Source organism: Notothenia rossii, assembly GCF_949606895.1.
Source record: "Notothenia rossii genome assembly, chromosome: 3".
In the NCBI taxonomy this organism is placed as follows: domain Eukaryota; kingdom Metazoa; phylum Chordata; class Actinopteri; order Perciformes; family Nototheniidae; genus Notothenia; species Notothenia rossii.
In genome coordinates, this window is record NC_136901.1 from 24,196,351 (window position 1) to 24,214,593 (window position 18,243).

General features: G+C 40.1%; 2 protein-coding genes across 4 annotated transcripts in view; both read right to left on the reverse strand.

Moving 5' to 3' along the window:
* dock11 (dedicator of cytokinesis 11) overlaps positions 1 to 11,616 on the reverse strand; it is a 63,699-nt gene extending 52,083 nt beyond the window's left edge. The window contains exons 1-6 of one of the 2 annotated variants that reach the window (XM_079673099.1): positions 11,311 to 11,616; positions 6,066 to 6,182; positions 5,554 to 5,643; positions 4,785 to 4,867; positions 2,894 to 2,960; positions 1,651 to 1,746 (exon numbers count right to left, since the gene is read on the reverse strand). In XM_079673099.1, coding sequence (XP_079529225.1) covers positions 1,651 to 1,746; positions 2,894 to 2,960; positions 4,785 to 4,867; positions 5,554 to 5,643; positions 6,066 to 6,182; positions 11,311 to 11,415 — 558 coding nt within the window. In that variant the 5' untranslated portion in view covers positions 11,416 to 11,616. The remainder of the gene's footprint in view (positions 1 to 1,650; positions 1,747 to 2,893; positions 2,961 to 4,784; positions 4,868 to 5,553; positions 5,644 to 6,065; positions 6,183 to 11,310) is intronic. The other variant, XM_079673100.1, reaches the window with a different exon arrangement.
* A 764-nt stretch (positions 11,617 to 12,380) lies between these two features.
* haus4 (HAUS augmin-like complex, subunit 4) lies at positions 12,381 to 17,536 on the reverse strand. Of its 2 annotated transcripts, XM_079673254.1 has the most exons (10): positions 17,433 to 17,536; positions 17,263 to 17,345; positions 16,417 to 16,556; positions 15,676 to 15,807; positions 15,173 to 15,313; positions 14,629 to 14,725; positions 14,371 to 14,516; positions 13,640 to 13,770; positions 13,356 to 13,424; positions 12,381 to 13,120 (listed from the first exon to the last, which is right to left on the reverse strand). In XM_079673254.1, exons 2-10 carry the CDS (start codon positions 17,324 to 17,326, stop codon positions 12,934 to 12,936), a joined length of 1,107 nt encoding a protein of 368 aa, XP_079529380.1. In that variant the 5' UTR covers positions 17,327 to 17,345; positions 17,433 to 17,536; the 3' UTR covers positions 12,381 to 12,933. The 2 variants fall into 2 exon arrangements, with proteins under 2 accessions (XP_079529380.1, XP_079529379.1); XM_079673253.1 differs by having other exon boundaries at positions 17,263 to 17,517.
* Between the last annotated feature and the right edge of the window lie 707 nt (positions 17,537 to 18,243).

Below are 18,243 nucleotides of genomic sequence, written 5' to 3' on the forward strand. Positions count from 1 at the left end.
ATAGCAACAAAGGATTAAAGGTGTAACTTTGTGTTTTTTTTTACCAAAAAAAACCCTTTGATTTAAATAAGATCAAAAGTCAAACTGTATTGCTATCTGTACACCGACATTTGTACCCTTTTTTGTTTTAATTTAGCTTTTCATTGATAAGGTATTGTATTTGTCTTTCAGCCCTATAAATGACCTTGTTAAATCCTACCTTGAAACCTAAAGTATCGGTTTACGTATATATAGAATGTTCTTTACTTATGTGTGTCTTTATAAGCATACTCATGGAAACCCACCTCCTGACTTTGCAGTTAAAATGCAAAAACGTTGAAACTGGATGACTAACTGGAGGGCTATATTCTTTATGAGCTAAGCTTTCTTAGATTTGGTTGCTGATTGTCTGTTTTGTTGATTGTCTGTATTAAAGAGCAACTTCCAGGTTCAAGACACCTGTGAATAAATGTGTAGGAAAATGATGAATACACTAGATTTTCAAAAAGATATACAGAAATATACACTACAGTGACATCTGGCGTCGTTTTTGTAAGAAATGTTCACTTCCGCATAAAAAAGCCTCGGCACGTGACCTCCCGCATGTGACGTAACTCGGGGAAACAAGGGGGAGAGCGGCCGGTGTAACGTATTAATAAACATGGATCCCAATGCTAGTTTCGACACAGAAGAAGTTGAATGCATATGACGGACCACAACCTTATAATTATGAGCCTGCTAGGCGTCCAAGAGACCAGGAGCAGCCAAGGAGGGAGTAGAAATAACGGCCATCGGAGAGAAATTGAGCTGTGGTGTGAGGAGAACCAGTGGAGAACTGGGCAGCTATCTTGGTGAGTGACCGGCGTTAGCTACAGAATGTTAGCTAACGTCACATCACAACATTGTGAAGTTAGCAATCATATATCAGGCTATAACTAAAGTAGCATTGATAATATAGTAACGTTACTGGCAGGACTGTTGATACTGATCCATAACAGAAACTAATGCGCAAGTATCAGCCGTATCTCGTGTTACCTAATGCAACTCCACACTACGGTGCTGTGTACCGGAGGGGAGTAATACGGTTTCCTGATAAAGCTGTGGAGAGTATGTGCTGCAGGGAGGTGGAGGCACAACGCACCCAGGAACGAACGCTAGCTCCGGTCCTTTTCCCGTGAGGGAAACTGTGGACTCGATGTCCTGACAGGCTGGTATTTGTGCAACCTGCACAAACACAATACTGCACCATGATTACAAATGGTAAAATACAATGTAAAACTACCGAAAAATACCAGCTCACTAAAACACAACCGCTCAACTCTACGCAACTACTAACTATACCCGCGGTCAGAGAGCGGAGATGTTGACCCTTTGTGATGTAATATGACGCGTTTGACGTATGACCTTAAAAAAAAGCCGTTTTTAAGAGCAGAGCTCAAAATTGCTCCTTTCCCTCTGAATTCCTGCCCTTATGTCTCGTAAAACATATCAAATCCTACATTCACTTTTTTTAATTGTAATTTTCAAGCAAGTTTAAGCATAAATGTAGAAAAGAAAAAAACCTTGCTTCTCTAGTTCTGTGGTGAACCCTACTGCTCTGTTGCTGTTGTTGTGTTATTTGTTGCTGTTATGTTGTGTGAATAGCAGACAGGGCGTCTGGTGGTGACTCACCCTCATGGTGACAGACAGGCTGCTGTTGATGTTGGCTTTCTGCAGCCAGCCCTGCTTCATGATGCCTCCCCTCTGGGAGCACAGCGAGGCTGAGTCCTGACAGGCACAGACACATATTGAAAAGCAATCAAGACAGAATAAATTATACAGACTCTCCTGTTAATTGTTCTTACTTATTAAGCATCACAATATCCAATAACATTCAGCACAAGGGAATGGTCTCTCTCATATACACCACACATACATTTTCAGGAGTAACGCCACTTGGAGGAATGCCCAGTAAAAGGAGCGCTAGTTAACTTAATGTAAACCGGGAACGTGACACACATATTATGACATTGATTGAAAGGGGTCGAGGTGTGTATGTGTGTTTATGTGTGTGCACAATTGAGACCAGACTAATCACATTGAAGAGGCATTCTGTCCTCCAAGCGTCACACACCACCCCTCCTTCCAGCTGTCCTGTAATCTAATTGGCTGGCTGCTCTCCTTCTGTAGAAGTCTATGCTTCCCTCAGACACACCAAACCTTGCATCATGTGTCACGTCCCTGACTGAATTTGTATTGATTATGATTTATTGTTACGGTCTGTGGATGGCTATAAAAAGACATAGTAAAGCTTTTCAGAAGCTAATAAATATATAATGATCACCTGCATGTGTGTTTTCTCTATTTCCCTAAATGTTGTTTCTACACGCCCCCAGCTTTTAGCAGTAGCACTTCCCATTTCGAGAAGGAACAGAACCACCCTCTCCCTGCCATCCCCATTCAAGCAGCCTTTTTTTTATTTCAATTAAACTTGTTCTCTGTCTGAGTTTATCCGCATCCGGTTAGAGGGAGGAGGATCGATGCGGGCTATTTATAGGACGTATAAAGCTACTGATTTCCCCTCCTCACGCTCAGTCTCTGAGGGGTCTCACTGCTGGCTGGACTGAAGGACCGACAGACCATCAGTCACAGAAAATCATCCAGCAGAATAACCAGCTAAATGCATGTCTACATTTGCTCATATTTCCAGGATATGGAGGCATTTGAAAGGAGCCAAATTTGTCTTATCTCTATAATTCAAAAGATTCAAAGGTATCTTTTGAATTTCCGGGCAGGGTTTATAGTACATCACTAAAAGCTGTGCCTATATATGTGTGGCACAATCTGTCCATAAAGGGTCCGGTGAGTCAATACCAGACCACTCATCCTCGCTGCACTGATCAATGACTGTGATCTAACGGGCCCCCCTACTCACCTCGTCTTTGGCGTCTTCATCGATCTCGAACACATGAGCTGGCAGCTTGTCTGTCTTCAGGCCTTTGCTTTGAAAAGACAGCGAGTGAGTGTCAGCAGCCTTCAATAAATCAGCCCCTTCCCCACTGTACTCCCCCTGTGGTGAGATCTGTCTACGTCTTGACTCTTCGTAAAACATGCAACAACTCGCTGCTTGAACTGTTGCCGTTGCTTTTTACTGTATGTGTTGGTCAGCAAGTTTAGCACCACCGTATCTGACAGTGTATTTAGTACAAATTGCAATGCGGAATAGTACAATATTTTAATTGTAGGAAGTATATATGCTTTATACGGTGCCCCTAAAGGGACATGAAAAAAAAAAAAAAAGTGCGCATGAGATACTAACCCTTAATCCTAACTTTTTTTTTTTTTTTTGAGAAAGTAACCGGTGCACCAAGGAGGAAGTGGAGCGCACAGGAGACAACCGTTTCATTGCAGAGTGACTGTTATGTTTACGTAGGGAAATGATATATTTCGTACTCAGACTTCACCTGAAGGACTTTTGGGCCAGGGGTGTGTGGTCACTCCAGGAGGCAGCGGGTCGTGCAACTCAGAGAAGAGCAGCACCAGCGCTCAAAGAGCTTTTACGCACCGCCTTCACTGTGTTTATTTTCATTGAACAGCTATAAAGAGTGACGTGAAGGCTGTTACGTTTTAACCACACACACACCTCTACAAACACACCTCTACACACACACACCTCTACGAACTGCCCGATTACTCCCCCTTTTATTAGTTTTATGAAGGAGCACCAGCTAAACCAAACCAGCTAAACCAGCCATCCTGGTCAGCTAAAGTGTCCAAAACCCCTCTAAACCAGCTAAATTGGTCTAAGCTGTTTTTTTCAGCCGGGGTACTCACGGACATTAATTCATAGATCAAAGCAGACTGGTTTACAGACTCTCCTGTTTTGCCAATCCGGTGCTTAAACAAATAGCTCTACACCCCTGGCCGAAATGTCCATAAAATTAAGTCTGTGTTCAAAATATATCTCAAATAATGTATGCACTATCATTTCCCCACGTAAACATAAAAGTCTGCAATGAAATGGTTGTCTCCACTTCCTCCTTGGCGCATCGGTAACTTTCTAAAAAAAAAAAAAAATGTCAGGATAACGGATTCGTTTCTTGTGCGCACGGGAAATTAACCCGTTTTCTTGACTTTATTTTTTTTCTCATTTTTTTTTTTATGTCTCTTAAACCGTTATCCCGACTTTTTCTCTCTCTCTCTTTTTTTTGTCCATGTCCCTTTAGGGGCTCCGTAGTTTTATATAGCTAAATATGTAGTAAAATAAAATGTTGAATAAAGTATTGTTGAGCAGCAGAGATATTCCGGGCTACAAATTATATTTTATAATTAAGTTTGTTACAGATCCTCCACCATGATTTCTTTTTTTATAATAATGAGAATAATGATGCAAAATGACCAACCACTCCATGTATTCATCATACTCCACTCAAAATAATTGCAATTGGTTATTTTATTTGTATTTGGGGTGTTTTCTGGAATTTCGAGGGCATATGTAAAATGTTGTTACGCATGTCTCCTTCATTCCAATGTATGGTTTGAGTGCATGTTGTGGGGTTAACAAATATTTCCTTTAGGAAGCTTTATCACCATTTGAATAAATTACAACATCTGTGCTGCACCTGTGTTGTAAAGGAGAATCTGATTTACAGTATGTCCTCTTCACTGCTGAGGCATCATGTTACATGTATATACAGCGACAGAGATGTGTTGCATGTTGTCATCCAGCAGACCCACCTGAGCAGAGTAAATCTCTTTCACATGTTGCATGTTTGGCAGTATAGAACTTGTTTTGCACTAGCAGTAGAAAAATATGTTTTCCTTACCTTGGCAACATGCGAAAGTCACCAGAGTAAGCCTCGTACTTGTAGTTGATTACATGCCAGTCGGTGTTGTACATCTTGATGCACTGCCAAACAGAGAGCTAGATTAGGGGCGGCAGAAATACAACAAGCATCCCATAGCAGCAACGTGACCCAAAAGAGCACACAGTTCTTTCCAGACAGATCCTCCAGCTCTGTATTATTTATGAACTCAAAATAAGTCGCAGAAGAACTCTTTAGCCCTGCCGTGAGTTCTACTTGGCATTACTCGAGATGGTTTTCACTGTGGATATCACTTTTAATTCAATGTGAACTACAAGCAGAAGTTCTCAATTAAGTCAACTGAAAGGAACTTTGTCTAATAGATGCTGAGTAAGCCTGGATCTGTTTTAACGATCCCTATGACAGTTGTTTCCATGCTATATCACAGTCACGGGAGCTGGCGGAGGGAAACAGATTTAGAGCCAGGCAGAAAAGCGGCATAGATCCACATCATGCCAGAAGAGTCTGTTTTTCATTTCTTACACAATATATCTTCAGTAGAGCATGTGTTAAGCACTGGCCTGTGCATTATGTGTTCCTTTAGGAGCTTTAAGTGACCACTTCATGCAGAAAGTCTTGTGTGAAGTCATCAAGACATTTTTGTAACCTCAAGAATAAATGCCGTAGCTTCAATGTTGTACGTTTGTTTTTAGAAAGGAGTCACTGCAACATATATGCAGTTTGAGACTAGTAAGTGTCAAGTCCTACACATGGGGCGGATGGATTATACCTCCATGGCAAACAGACTCCTGGCCTCTCGCTCTGCATTCTGAGGCACAGAGGGAACGACGGTCCTCCTCTGCCGTGAGATCTGGGACTCCTACGAAACACAACACAACAATGTTATAATGAAAGTCCTTTATCCTCCCATCGAATAGTAAAACAGCAGGAAGCCCTCAACAAAGACTGGTAGAGAGAAAGTGAATGAAAGAAAAAAGAAGACACAGATGCAAGGAAACAGATGAGTGTCAAAAGGTAAAGAAAGAGCAAGACATGGCTCTAAACAAAACCACATGTTTAACTGGCTGGGTTGTGTTTGACTGAAGTGTAAATAATCAAGCCTGGTGTGTTAGTGGAAGAGTGATTCATGATGGGACATCTTTCTTTGGATGGGGATATTTTACACCTCTTTGTTCCCCGTTTGGCTCAGGCAGTTTAACAAGAAATAAAATGCTGATTTGGCTGTTTTCAGTGGGGGAGGAAGACGAGAGGCAGTAGGAGACAAAGCATGAGGGGACTCACCGAGACATCGTCCACAGGGCACAGCAGCAGGTCTCTGTGGGGGTCGCTGTGGATCTGGGCCTTCCTCTGGAACACCACAGCTTCATAGTCCAGCGGTTCGATAATCTTTGGCTGCTCCTAAAAGACGGAAGAAGGCGAATAAATGTCACTTCAAATGAAACATTTCTTTTTGATTTGATGTTGTGATGGTTCTGTGTGTACTGTGGCTCTGGTAAGCTCCAGAATGCCTTGCTTATTTGAATGCAGTTCACAAGGGCTCAACCCCAGAAGCTCTTAACAACCCGTACAAAAGCAGAGCAACAAGAGATCAGAGAAACAACCACAGAGTTCAGAGGTTCACAGGGAAACAGTGGCTCAGACAGCTGCGGGTGGACAACAAAAAGGTGAACATGCCGAAAGCGAAGCAACTGACATCTGGCATTCAAGGAAAGACAAAATAGGAATGGAATTCATCTGACTTGACAGTTATGTGATAATAAAGCACGTGTTCTTGACAGAAGCATAATAATAAAACAAAAGACAAGAAATAAATCACATGCCATATGGATGATCTAGCTGATCATCATAACTTCCTGTTTTGAGTTTCATAGAGAAGTGAAAGATATGAAATGCATGAATGTCTTCAAGTGGCATACAGGCTAAAAGCTAGCCGTGCACAACTAGGTCAAGATGTGATCACAAGTATAAACCTAAAACCACTTGGTAAGATTCAGAATTAATTCCTAAGAAAGTGCAACTTTAAGCTCAAGCTAAGCAATGAAAATGGAGATGAATAGCTTAGCCAATAAGCCCCGGCTGAGCGTTGGACTCTGCAGAGGAGATGGTCAGACTGTATGGATTTGATCAGCGTCTTCTGCTGAGCCAAAGTGGGGAGAAGAACTGTGACAATGCGCTACAGCTGGCGAAGTGGGATTGACTCATTTTCCACCTTGTCATATTTCCATTTGGGAGTCGTGCAGCTGAGATGCAGAGCTGTGTTTTCCTACTGCACCACTGCTGAGGCAGGCAGAGTGAAAAAGAGCTTGGCTGCTGCTTTTTCCCCTGTGCTTGCTGTTCTTCCCTCCTTCTCCTTGTTCTACTGCTATTCCTCTAACACTACCACTGTTGCACTTTGTATGTGCGGATATCAGGCTCTTACATCCTTTTCCAATATGCAGCTTTATGTGTCAAGTGAACCATGTTGTAATCCATGTTATCTCTGACAACATATTATATCTTAATCACCCTCTCACTATAGGCGCCATGGACGTACACAACATTTGTTATGAGTTTGTCTGGTTTTTAGAGGTTTAAGCAGCTAAAAAAATGGGAATCAAATTATTCAACACGTGGCTCAAAGTATAACTTGCATCGACAGCATTGTGTAACAGCTCCTCAATATACAGTAGCTATATGATGTTTACACTGAGGAAATATTCCAGCGCGCATAAGAATACATTTATGAGAATAAACGCTCAGTTGTTTGGTATCTTTTTGAATTGTTGGATCTCCACTAGAATTTGAAAACACATTTCTGTGGTTTTGAACACTGTTTGGCTATACAGTATGAGTTTAGTGAGGGTGAAAGAGTTTGAGACGCCTTGAATATGCTGGTATCTGTGCACAAGCCAATGAAGGAAAGAAAGTGCTCGCTTTTAAGTGTTCTCTAACCAATCATTTGGCCCATGATGGTTGATGATATGTACACATTTTTCCACCAGACCCCCGACTTTCTCGGTTGTCCACATGAAACCAGCATTTAGCATTTTTTGAGCCACTCATGTTAAGAATAGCTTCACAAAGATACTTGGATTGAAGTGTAATTGCAGATATATCAGAGTATGTTTGTACATGAAGTCTGGCTCTTCAGGGGACAAACAGCCACCTGAGCAGCAGTAAAACACACGTCTGTTGAAAGCATTACACGCGACTGTGCCGGCCCTGCACCCGAAGCAGCAGCCCTGCTTCCTGTCATGTGCAACAAGCTAAACCGCAGCGCTGTGTAAGTCACAGGGAAATCGCCAGCGCACAGCGGCTCCACTGCAACGCTGATCATGTTACAGAGAGAGAGAGAGAGAGAGAGAAAGAGAAGGCGGAAGCAAGAAAGAGAGAAGGAAGGGCTGAGAGAGAGTTCTGCTTTCATAGAAGCATCACAAGCATCACAAGCAGGCAGCTGTGACGCCACATTCATCGATTGAAACACACAGGGAGATGCTAGAAGACGTGGCCTAACTGTATGATGCAAACACTTTCTCCTCTTCTCTCAAACACCAACAGCTTGACTCCAAGTGTTCTCCAGGGGACTGTGATGATGATGTTAGCAAAGGGTGCATTTCCAGATGTCTATGTCCCATTACACGATCCCAACTCCAACATGACCAGGTGGATTTAATCAGGCTGGCTAAGGAAGTTTACACTTAAAAACAATAGATGACAAACTGAATCAAGCTCCCTTGTCCCACAGCTGACCCCACTTGGTGCTCCAACCTGTGTGTATAAGACGCACAGCGGCTCATGGAGGGGAAGAAAATGGATAGCTTGCCTTAGTTTACTTGTTTATACATACACGTTGATTCCAAAAGATATTGATATTTGTATGAGGTTTTTTTCAATAAGATATATTGGATTGTTCAGCCTAAAGGAGCCTTGTTTCAAGTTATCATTCATTTCATCTAAAAACTAATGACAGGGTTCATACACTTTTTCACAAATGATTTTCAATGACTTTTCCATGACTTCTCCATGACCTTTAACTCATTTTCCATGACCAAAAAAATTACTCTTTCTCAGCGGTACCACTGAAAATGGTTTATTTTAACATTGAACAGGAAAATAAGGTCTGCATATGAAACTTGTTGTGCCAACAGTATCTAAAACAAATCCAATAGTAGGCTTACTAGCTTCTACAGGCTAAAGCAACTCAAATTTCTCACCAGCAAAATACTTCGACAGTTAAATGCCATTTTACGTTTCATTACGACACCATACAGTATTTATTATCATTATAGTATTATTATTTCGGCGATTAGATAAAATATAAATTATATTTGATGCAAATTTAGTTATATTTCCATGACTTTTCCAAAACTTTGGGGAAAATATTGTTTTCCATTACTTTTCCAGGGCCTGGAATTAGCATTTTGAATTTCCATGACTTTTCCAGGTCTTTAATGACCGTAAGAACCCTGGAATGATTTACCTAATATAGACATGTTTCGCTGCAAAATGACTGGTACTTAGGCTTGCATAGCAGAGTAAGGATGAATAAGGATTATAGTGACTATTACGTATTTGTGTCATATCAACCAAGATGGCAACAGTGCATTCCTCAAGAATTGTTTCTAACACTTAAAAAAATTACTTTCCCATTGGAATTTGAAGGATTACAAATATTTTCACTTGTCAGGGTGGAATAATTACACATGTGAAATCAATTACCTTAAAGATGACTCACTGACATGAAATGTAGCAATTAAGACTTCTATTAGTTACACCTGCATGAAAATGATCACAACGAATTCTTACTTTAAGTTATATGCAATGGGTTTGCTGTTCCCTGTTATAGGTGCTTGCCCTCCAAGATTGGGAACTACTGTACAAATAACATATTTATAATAATCTAAACATAAACGGTTAAACCTTTCAGAATGTAGTAATCCATTAAGGACTACTACCAAATTCCAATTAACAACAATTACTGTCCACTGCTTCCCAAACAGTTTTGTGTGAAGAACAACTAAACAAAGACCTAGAATTGATAAAACATGTCAACATGACTTTGTGTGAACCCCAGACCACTAACGAAGAAGCAATTACATGATGTAGCAACGTAATGTCGATTGGCCCAAGGGTTGTTGTTGTTGTTGTTGTATTCAGCACTTTCCTATTTCCTTTAATAAAGTTGTATTTGTTCACTAGAAAATCCAAGAATACAGGCATGTAAGGAATGACTTGGAAAACAGGACAGACTTTATAGAGATGTTCATAATGAACAGTCACACAGGAAGCACGGTCACAGCTGGCCTGAGGGAATCTCCCTCCACAAAACTAGACTTGTTCTCAAGTTACCAAGCCAACCACTTATTCCACAAAATGAGCAGATACTCTTCAACAGGAAAAACTTATCAGAAGACACATCACACGTGGCCAAAAACTCACCCACAGACATGCACACACTCCCACCTCTGTTCCGGAAATCAAAACCTTATCACATGGTTATTACACTAGTGCGTCACACTCCTAGATGACCATCATAAGACTTTATCCCAAGGGAACAAGAGTTTATTTACACAAGTGTAAGCTACTCAACTTTCCAAAACAGCCACATATTTAAGAGTTTTGTGTTTAAAATGGAAGTTTTTCATATAGCCAGATTTTCGGTTATAACAAATAGAAAAGTTATCAGCAGGCTTAATCTGCATTGACATCACAGGAAGTTTCAAGACAAATCAATGTAACGCCTTAGACATGCTTATGAAAAAAAGTCAACCCACACATGGGAGCCCATTCAAACATAAAAATGCTTCATCAGCAGGATCCTCAATGCTATTCAATTCAAACCACTGCGCCTATAATCCTTCATCATGCAGTCTGTTCAAGGCCAATATCAGCCACCAGCACTGCTATTGATTCCAAAGGAGAAGAAAAGAAAAACCGTATGCTTTGCACACACGTCATTAGCCATTTACATCAACCCTGAAGGAATGCATGGACTGCTTTCTTTGACTCAATGTGCCCAGTTCCTGCCGAAATAAAGAGGCTCACACACTCCAAGACAAGGACAGGGAAGCCATGCTGCAGCTGTCCAACTGGCACTGCTCCTCAGCCGCCAGCACACAAAAGGAGCCGAACATGACAGAAAAACCATGTGGACAATGTCAGACTATTTTGTAATGCCGGTAATTTAGAAAAACCAAGCCAACATATATGAGTTGTATTCGCGGAATATAATAGCTCCTGTCTTTTACACAGAATGCGAGGGAAATTGTTCCATTGCATTCTGACACGGGGCTTACATTAGCTTTAGGTTTAACGTAAAGACTGGTGGGGCACGCGCACTGAATGAAACTGGAAAGACACAAATAAAAGAGACTGAAAGAGATGAGGAAAATGTACAGAAGGAATGTAAAGAACTAGGGAAAAGCTGATCCGTTATTCACCAAGGAAACCGAGGGAGGGGGGGGGGGGGGGTAAGAGGGCTAACCAGTTACATTATCCCTATTAGCTTAAAATGACCGCCGCCAGTCCACACACAGCATTAACTCACCACCAGGTCCACGGAGCTCTTCACAGCCTCCGACACGCTCTGTCGGACTTCCGCAGCCGTCCCGGGTTTGCTTAGCCTCTTTGTGAATTTTCGCACCTCAGACATTGTGCCCCTCTTGTTAAATTCCACTCGCTGTGTATGTGAGCATGCCGCGGTACCGGAGGAGCGGCACGTTGTGACAGCCAGATGTGGGGAGGTTGTGTTGGAGGCGAACCAGCCAGCGGTTGGCGTCGCGAGGCGGGGCTGCTGCTGCTGCTGATGAGAGCAGAGATATGAGGTTTAACGAGGCGAGATGCTTCACCCTTACCTACTTCCGTTTCTCCTCAGTGGAAAGCAAACGTAACCAAAGATCGTCAATGATAAGAAGACAACGGCCAGCGTCAAATAACAAATACAGTCAAAAACAATAAACACAATTCCCTAAATGCTGCTTTGATAAAACATGCTTAAAAGGGATTGCTACTTGCTCTGATAAAGTTAAATAAATGACTGACAAAAATACTTAATAGTCCATGTCTAATAAGTAATTAGAGGCACTTTTTAACTGGTTCCTACTATATAATGTGTATATAAAGGTTCCTAAACATTTCCCAGCATCTTAGAGACGTGGAAAATTATGTATACATACTTAAAATGCATAGACTACAGTATATAAAATAGACTGATTATTACATTCATCACATTAAATCATATGGGTTTTTTTGCGCTTTGAACAACAACATTACTTTGTGTGATATTATACAGTGAAAAAGTGAAATTGTTGCATAAACAAGCATGTCTGCAAAAATATAACTGTCCGGTGGAAAATATGAATATAAAATATAAAATTGAAAGTATACTGCCATCTTGTGGATACACCTGCAAACGGCAGCAAAATGTCAAAAGTGTTTACCAAAAAATTATTTCCTCAATTCTTCACAAGTGTTTTTGATGAAAACATCAATACTCCCACAGGAGACGACTGAAAATTAGTCGCTACATCGAAAAACTGATAATTGATCTTTTATAAGGATTATTTGTCTGGCAGTCATCTATTTTTTTGTAAAGAGGAAAAAAATATTAACGGCATGTTCACACTTACTCAATCTAGTTTATTTTCTTACAGGTTTATATTACAATATAGACAACAATTCTTGCCCATCTTTGGCACATTTGACTGTTTTGATGCTTGAGTTAAAGTGTTACAAGAAAATGCTACCTATACACCTCGTCATTTGTATTTTAGGTGAAGTAAGATCAGGTCACCAAGACTTTTGCATTGTAAATATTAATATACTGCTAACTCTCACTTTCTTAACCTCATATATGTATGTATGTGTAAATAAGAAAGTTATCATTCAGAGACGGAAAGTAAAGCTAAGTGTAACACTGTATTTAATTACAAAGAGAAATGCAAACGTGAACTAAAAATGGGTTCAGGTAGAAACATATAAATGTTGATTATCATGTGGTTGACTATTTTAAGAGTTTATGGCAGTTATTAAACATAATTCTAAATAGGAGTAATATGGGAGGCAAATATCCACACACTGTCTGTGACAAGCATCCAAAAGCCAGCATGTCGTTGTGAGCACTGACACACTATGAGATGGCTGGCTGTTGTCCCATTGTCAGAGATGACCTTCACTTGTTCTTGCACTGGGTGAACTCCTTCAGAGCCCAGGTATTCATTTCTATCTCCTGCCGTAGTCTGCAGTACTCCTCTGCCAAGGCCTCAAAGTCTTTCCCCAACATCTCAAAGGAGGCCAGTTTCAACTCAACGGAGTGCTTCTCCACCTGACTGGCCTTCAGATCAGACGACAGCTTCTCTCTAAAATGTAGACGCAACAACAACATTTTGTTAGAGAAATACAAGTGAGACAGAGTGGAGTTACTGTCAAAATGTTATACAGGGTTGATATCAGGGAGCTACGATACATTTAAAGATATTTCAATGACAAACGCTCGTAAGAAAGAGTATGCATTACATTCATTAACATTACTGTAGTGCCAAACAGAAGGTGCAATTGATCAAAACATAGGACATAGATGATAAAGCATCTTGCCTCATTTTTGTATGAGCAGATATTGTGTCCACTTTGTACGTGTCCAGCTGAATTTCCACCATCTCAGTCCTTTGAAGAAAAAGATAAATACATGTAAAAAATAAAATGCAAGTAATACAATTGGAGTTTATTTTCCTAGTAAGTCTTTCTAGATAAGAACACCAGTGAATATTTTTGTTATTAAAATATATCGTGTATTTGGAACTGCTACCTCCGCGACCCGACCACGGATAAGCGGGAGAAGATGGATGGATGGATGGATGGATATATATAAGAATGCTTACTTGATCTTCTGCAAGACTAATTCACATTTTCCTTCAAAGTAGTCTAACTTCTTCCGATCCAGATCCGTCTGGATCCTCAGCCTGTGGTCCAAGATGAGGGACTGGAGAAGCTGAATACACTTGATCTGTTCCTGGACACAAGAAGAAAAAAACAATGGAACTAAATAAATCAAATGTAACAGTATGGCCCAATACCAAAGCGGCCCATACATCCTACCCTGAAGTTCCGTGCAAACATTTACTAGTAAACTGCGCAAAACAAGATAGACATTTCATATAGCCATACAGATGTTAACTTCATGGTTACCTCATATTCTTTTACTTAGGATCATATACCCGTGTTAAGTAAACGTCTGCATTTGATTGTAAAGTTTTGTATATTTACAGGGACAGTTGCAAAAACAAGCAGCTTATAAACATCAGATTTCCAAACAAAAAGAGGTTTACAAAAAGGAAAAGCCATTAAAGTGTTTTATTTGTATTATTTTGTGTCCAAGAGACGCTAATTTGAAACTGTTGTTAAATTTCCTGTTTCTGTCGGAGTTAGGGGAGTTTGTTATAAAGCCACTGTATCTACACCCTCGACCCGAAATAAAGGAACCTTGTTTAGCTGTGAGTGTGACTACAGACGGAGTAGGAGTGGATAGGGGCAGTTTGGAATTGGACCTATAATGTGCCATAAATACAGGTCATTTAGTGGCTTTTCTATTTGCAGTTGAAAGAGCACTTACAGAGAGGTAGAGCTGGGTCTGTCTCTGCAGGAGGACACTGTTTTCCCGGCTGCTCTCCTTCAGACTCTCTGCTCTTTTCTTCTCATTGCCCATCTGGGCTGATAGATGAGACAACTTGCTGTTCTTCAGACCCTCACTCTCGTTCTCTACAAGAGATCACAAAACAACACCCGGGTCAGAACAATGCAGTGAAACAAAGACAGTGACATTTAGTGAGGATTTGTACTGGTGGGAACAGATGAATTGGTAATACTGTACCCCATTCAGGTTGATAGTAGGAGAGGAGGCTCAAACACTTTGTCTTCAGATGTTTCTCCAGCTCTCTGGGTAGACTCTGTTTCATTCTTTGAATATTCTGGTAAAGATAAAAACATAATAGTTTGAGAATAAGTCTCTTTGTTGCTTTTCTGAAATAAAGTCTTCTTTAATGCCACTGTGTCATCCATAATATAATAACAAATTCAAAGAGGAGAAATAAACAATTCTAAAATAGAAACATCTCAAAATAGAAATAGAAAATAAAAAAGCATTAGAGAGTAAGAAAAATATATAGATGACCGTGAAGATAACAAATCTATAAAAATGCTGACAAATAAAAACACTATTAATAGGCCAATTTTCTGTTAACACAATATACACAATATAAGCAGGATATTATTAACATCAAGTGTGCAAGGAAGGGAATATTCAATTAAATATAAATTAAATAATTCAATTAAATATCAAATGTACAGTGTGAATGCTAACCCAAGTTATTAATTCTTCTTTAAGTATGTATGTGAACTATGTGTATATGACTTACCTTCTCCAATGGCATGAGCTCCATCATCTGTTGGGGGGTCAGACCCAGAACAGAGGGCTGGTCCTGGTTGGTAGTGCTACTGGGATCCAGCTGTCTGATACACTGAGCCACCAGCAGACATTTCTCCATCGTCTCATAGAACTACACACACACACACACACACACACACACACACACACACACACACACACACACACACACACACACACACACACACACACACACACACACACACACACACACACACACACACACACACACACACACACACACACACACACACACACACACACACACACACACACACACACACACACACACACACACACACACACACACACACACACACACACACACACACACACACACACACACACACACACACACACACACACACACACACACACACACACACACACACACACACACACACACACACACACACACACATTGACAGCTGTTCATGTGCATTTGTTGTGTTTGTTGAAGTGTGTGAAAGGTACCATGTTCTGGTCAGGTGGTACAGTGGCGTGGTGCTTCCTGATACAGTGGTCCTGGGTCATCTCTTGCAGCGCTTTGTGGACCCCCTCGGAGCGCAGCCAGTAACGCCTCTGGCTCTGCAGCTTCTGCTCAGCCTGGAATAAAGCATGTGTGAGCGCACATCAATACACACACATGTGCAGGGCTACGCGTTCTGTGATTGCTATTCTTTACAGTTACCAGTAGATGTCAGTAAGACGTAGATTTCTTACTTTGTAATAAAATATGAATAACTTCTCTTCTCTTCGTAAAGTGGCAATTCCAGGATAGATGTAGCTATTTTAGTAGTAGATTGAGTAGCATCAAATAACAATACAGTTTGATGCAATCTTGTGCAATAAACCTGCAATGTGCACTACACTGTTTTGCAATTGTACCATTCAAAAATCACTTTTAAGTAAAAAATACATTTTCATTAATGTCCCAAAATGTGTTTATAATGTCTCAACTCTCAACACCTTAATATGTTACTTATATCACCCATTTTTAGCCATGGTTGTGTGTGTACTTATTTCGCTTTAATTTGATTATTTTCCTAATGTGTGCTTATTCTTTATATTTAATAAGTTAGTGTCCATTTCCCCACTGCGGAACTAATAAAGGAATTCTGATGCTGATTAATAGTCCATCTTGCGAAATAATGAGATGTATGTCAGCAAATGTGGTAAGAAACATTGTAAGATGTAGTCCAAGCTTGCTGATACCTTCTCCAGCTCTGTCTTCAGTGGGACAGTGAGTCCACTTTGGTCCACATGCTGCGCCAGGGTGGCCAGGAGTTTACAGAACTGAGCGTTCTGGGTTAGATCCTCTTCTGTTATGTCACACAGAGGGAAGGAGGCGAGAACTGGATGGGAGGACAGTAAATACAGTAACCTTAGTATCAATGGCCGGACAAAATCACAGGAGATTCTGAATAGCACAGTCTAATTCAGCCTATGCTACTACTCTCACATTTAACCAGTGGTAGAAAGTACATTTCTTGAGTGAAAACTTTACTTGAGTGTTTGCACATAATGCCACTTTATACTTTTTAGATACTTTTCAGATACTTTTCAGATTTCAGATTACCAACACAAAATGTAAATCAACTCATAAATTATGATATATAATAATACATTAATCTGCCCGGTAGTAACTAACTCAAACAAACCCAATTTGTACCAACTGCAACATTGAAGTGATTAACACATTCATAATTATATTACAATATTATCAAATATATGGTGCTTAAATGGGCCATTCTGCATAATTATTACTTTAAGTATATTTTGATTATTATACTTTTGTACTATTACTTAAGTAGAATTTGAAATGCACAACTTTACTTGTAACTGAGCATTGTTACACTCACTGCATTCTTGCTTCTTCGACCTCTCCATTTAACTAATACACATTTTATTACACTGGTTTTAGGATACGATTAAGAAATCTTAACGTTTTACTTGAACTCCTCTTCAATCTTAAATGAGCTTTTGAGCATTGATTTGTCAGAGTAAGTTAAACAGCAGCTAACCTCAACGCAAGTAAGTAATTTAGACATGTTTTCTTACCCTGTTGGTGCAGACTGTCGACTTTTCCAAGCGTTGATACATATGCAGACTCAGCAGCCGACATTTTCGGCCGAATTATTTTCCTTTTTAAACAAGTAAATTATCAGGTTTTAGGTTTCTAAAGACATGTTTTCGCTTATTTGTGAGGAACAAGAAAATGAAATGCGTACTTCCTGAATCAAGTTCCGCGCGCACGAAGGAAGCGTTCCTATTGGCTAACATGTGAGCCATGTGGTCAATCAAGAGCGAGAACGTGCTTGCCACTCGCGGGAGCGTGCACTGCGAAAGGGGACATGTTATTTCAATGTTTCTAACAGAAAATAATCATAGTGAATACATTTACCAAAAAAGGGCATAACATGGTGCACAATTAAAAGTTCATCATCATCAGATTGCATATTCAGACTATAATCCCATTTCATTATGTGTTAGTAGGTCTCTTATAAGTAGTGATGTGTAAAGGATCACAACCATATACAGTATATTGTATTTATAAAGAGCACAACATAATACCTTTCACAGCAGTTCACTAGGAGGGTATAGATAAAAGCTATGATAAATTAGGAACATCAATAATTAGGGCTGGACTTTGTGATAAAGGAGCCCTACTAGGAAAAATGCTCCCTAATCCCACCCTTCAGTCCTGTAGTGGTTGTTAGCTTTTTCTGTACATGTTTCAGTGGGGAAAAAATAAATTCAAAGTCAAATGGCAAATCATGATAAGAGCTTGACTAACAGGGGGTTATAGTGAGTTGGGGGCATGTCTTACAATTAAGTAATCAGGCTATTATTATGACTATTGTCAGTAATTGAAAGCTGATTAGAGGGGATTACATGATACTTTTATTTGTTGAGTCCCTGGCTGCTGTATCCAAATCATGTATTCTGAGCCTTTTTATTCAGAATTATTTGTTATGCGCCATTTTAACAGCCGTGCAAGGACTCTCTGTGATGGATAGAATATTAAGGTAGCCGGCAATA

What these genes read in the sequence shown, in the direction of transcription:
- haus4 (XM_079673254.1), bottom strand. Translation starts at nt 17,326, where the DNA reads ATGTCGGCTGCTGAGTCTGCATATGTATCAACGCTTGGAAAAGTCGAC. An exon ending in TGAAGACAGAGCTGGAGAAG is followed by an intron (nt 15,808 to 16,416) that starts GTATCAGCAAGC and finishes GCTTTATTCCAG; the next exon opens with GCTGAGCAGAAGCTGCAGAG. An exon ending in AGCTCATGCCATTGGAGAAG is followed by an intron (nt 14,726 to 15,172) that starts GTAAGTCATATA and finishes TATCTTTACCAG; the next exon opens with AATATTCAAAGAATGAAACA.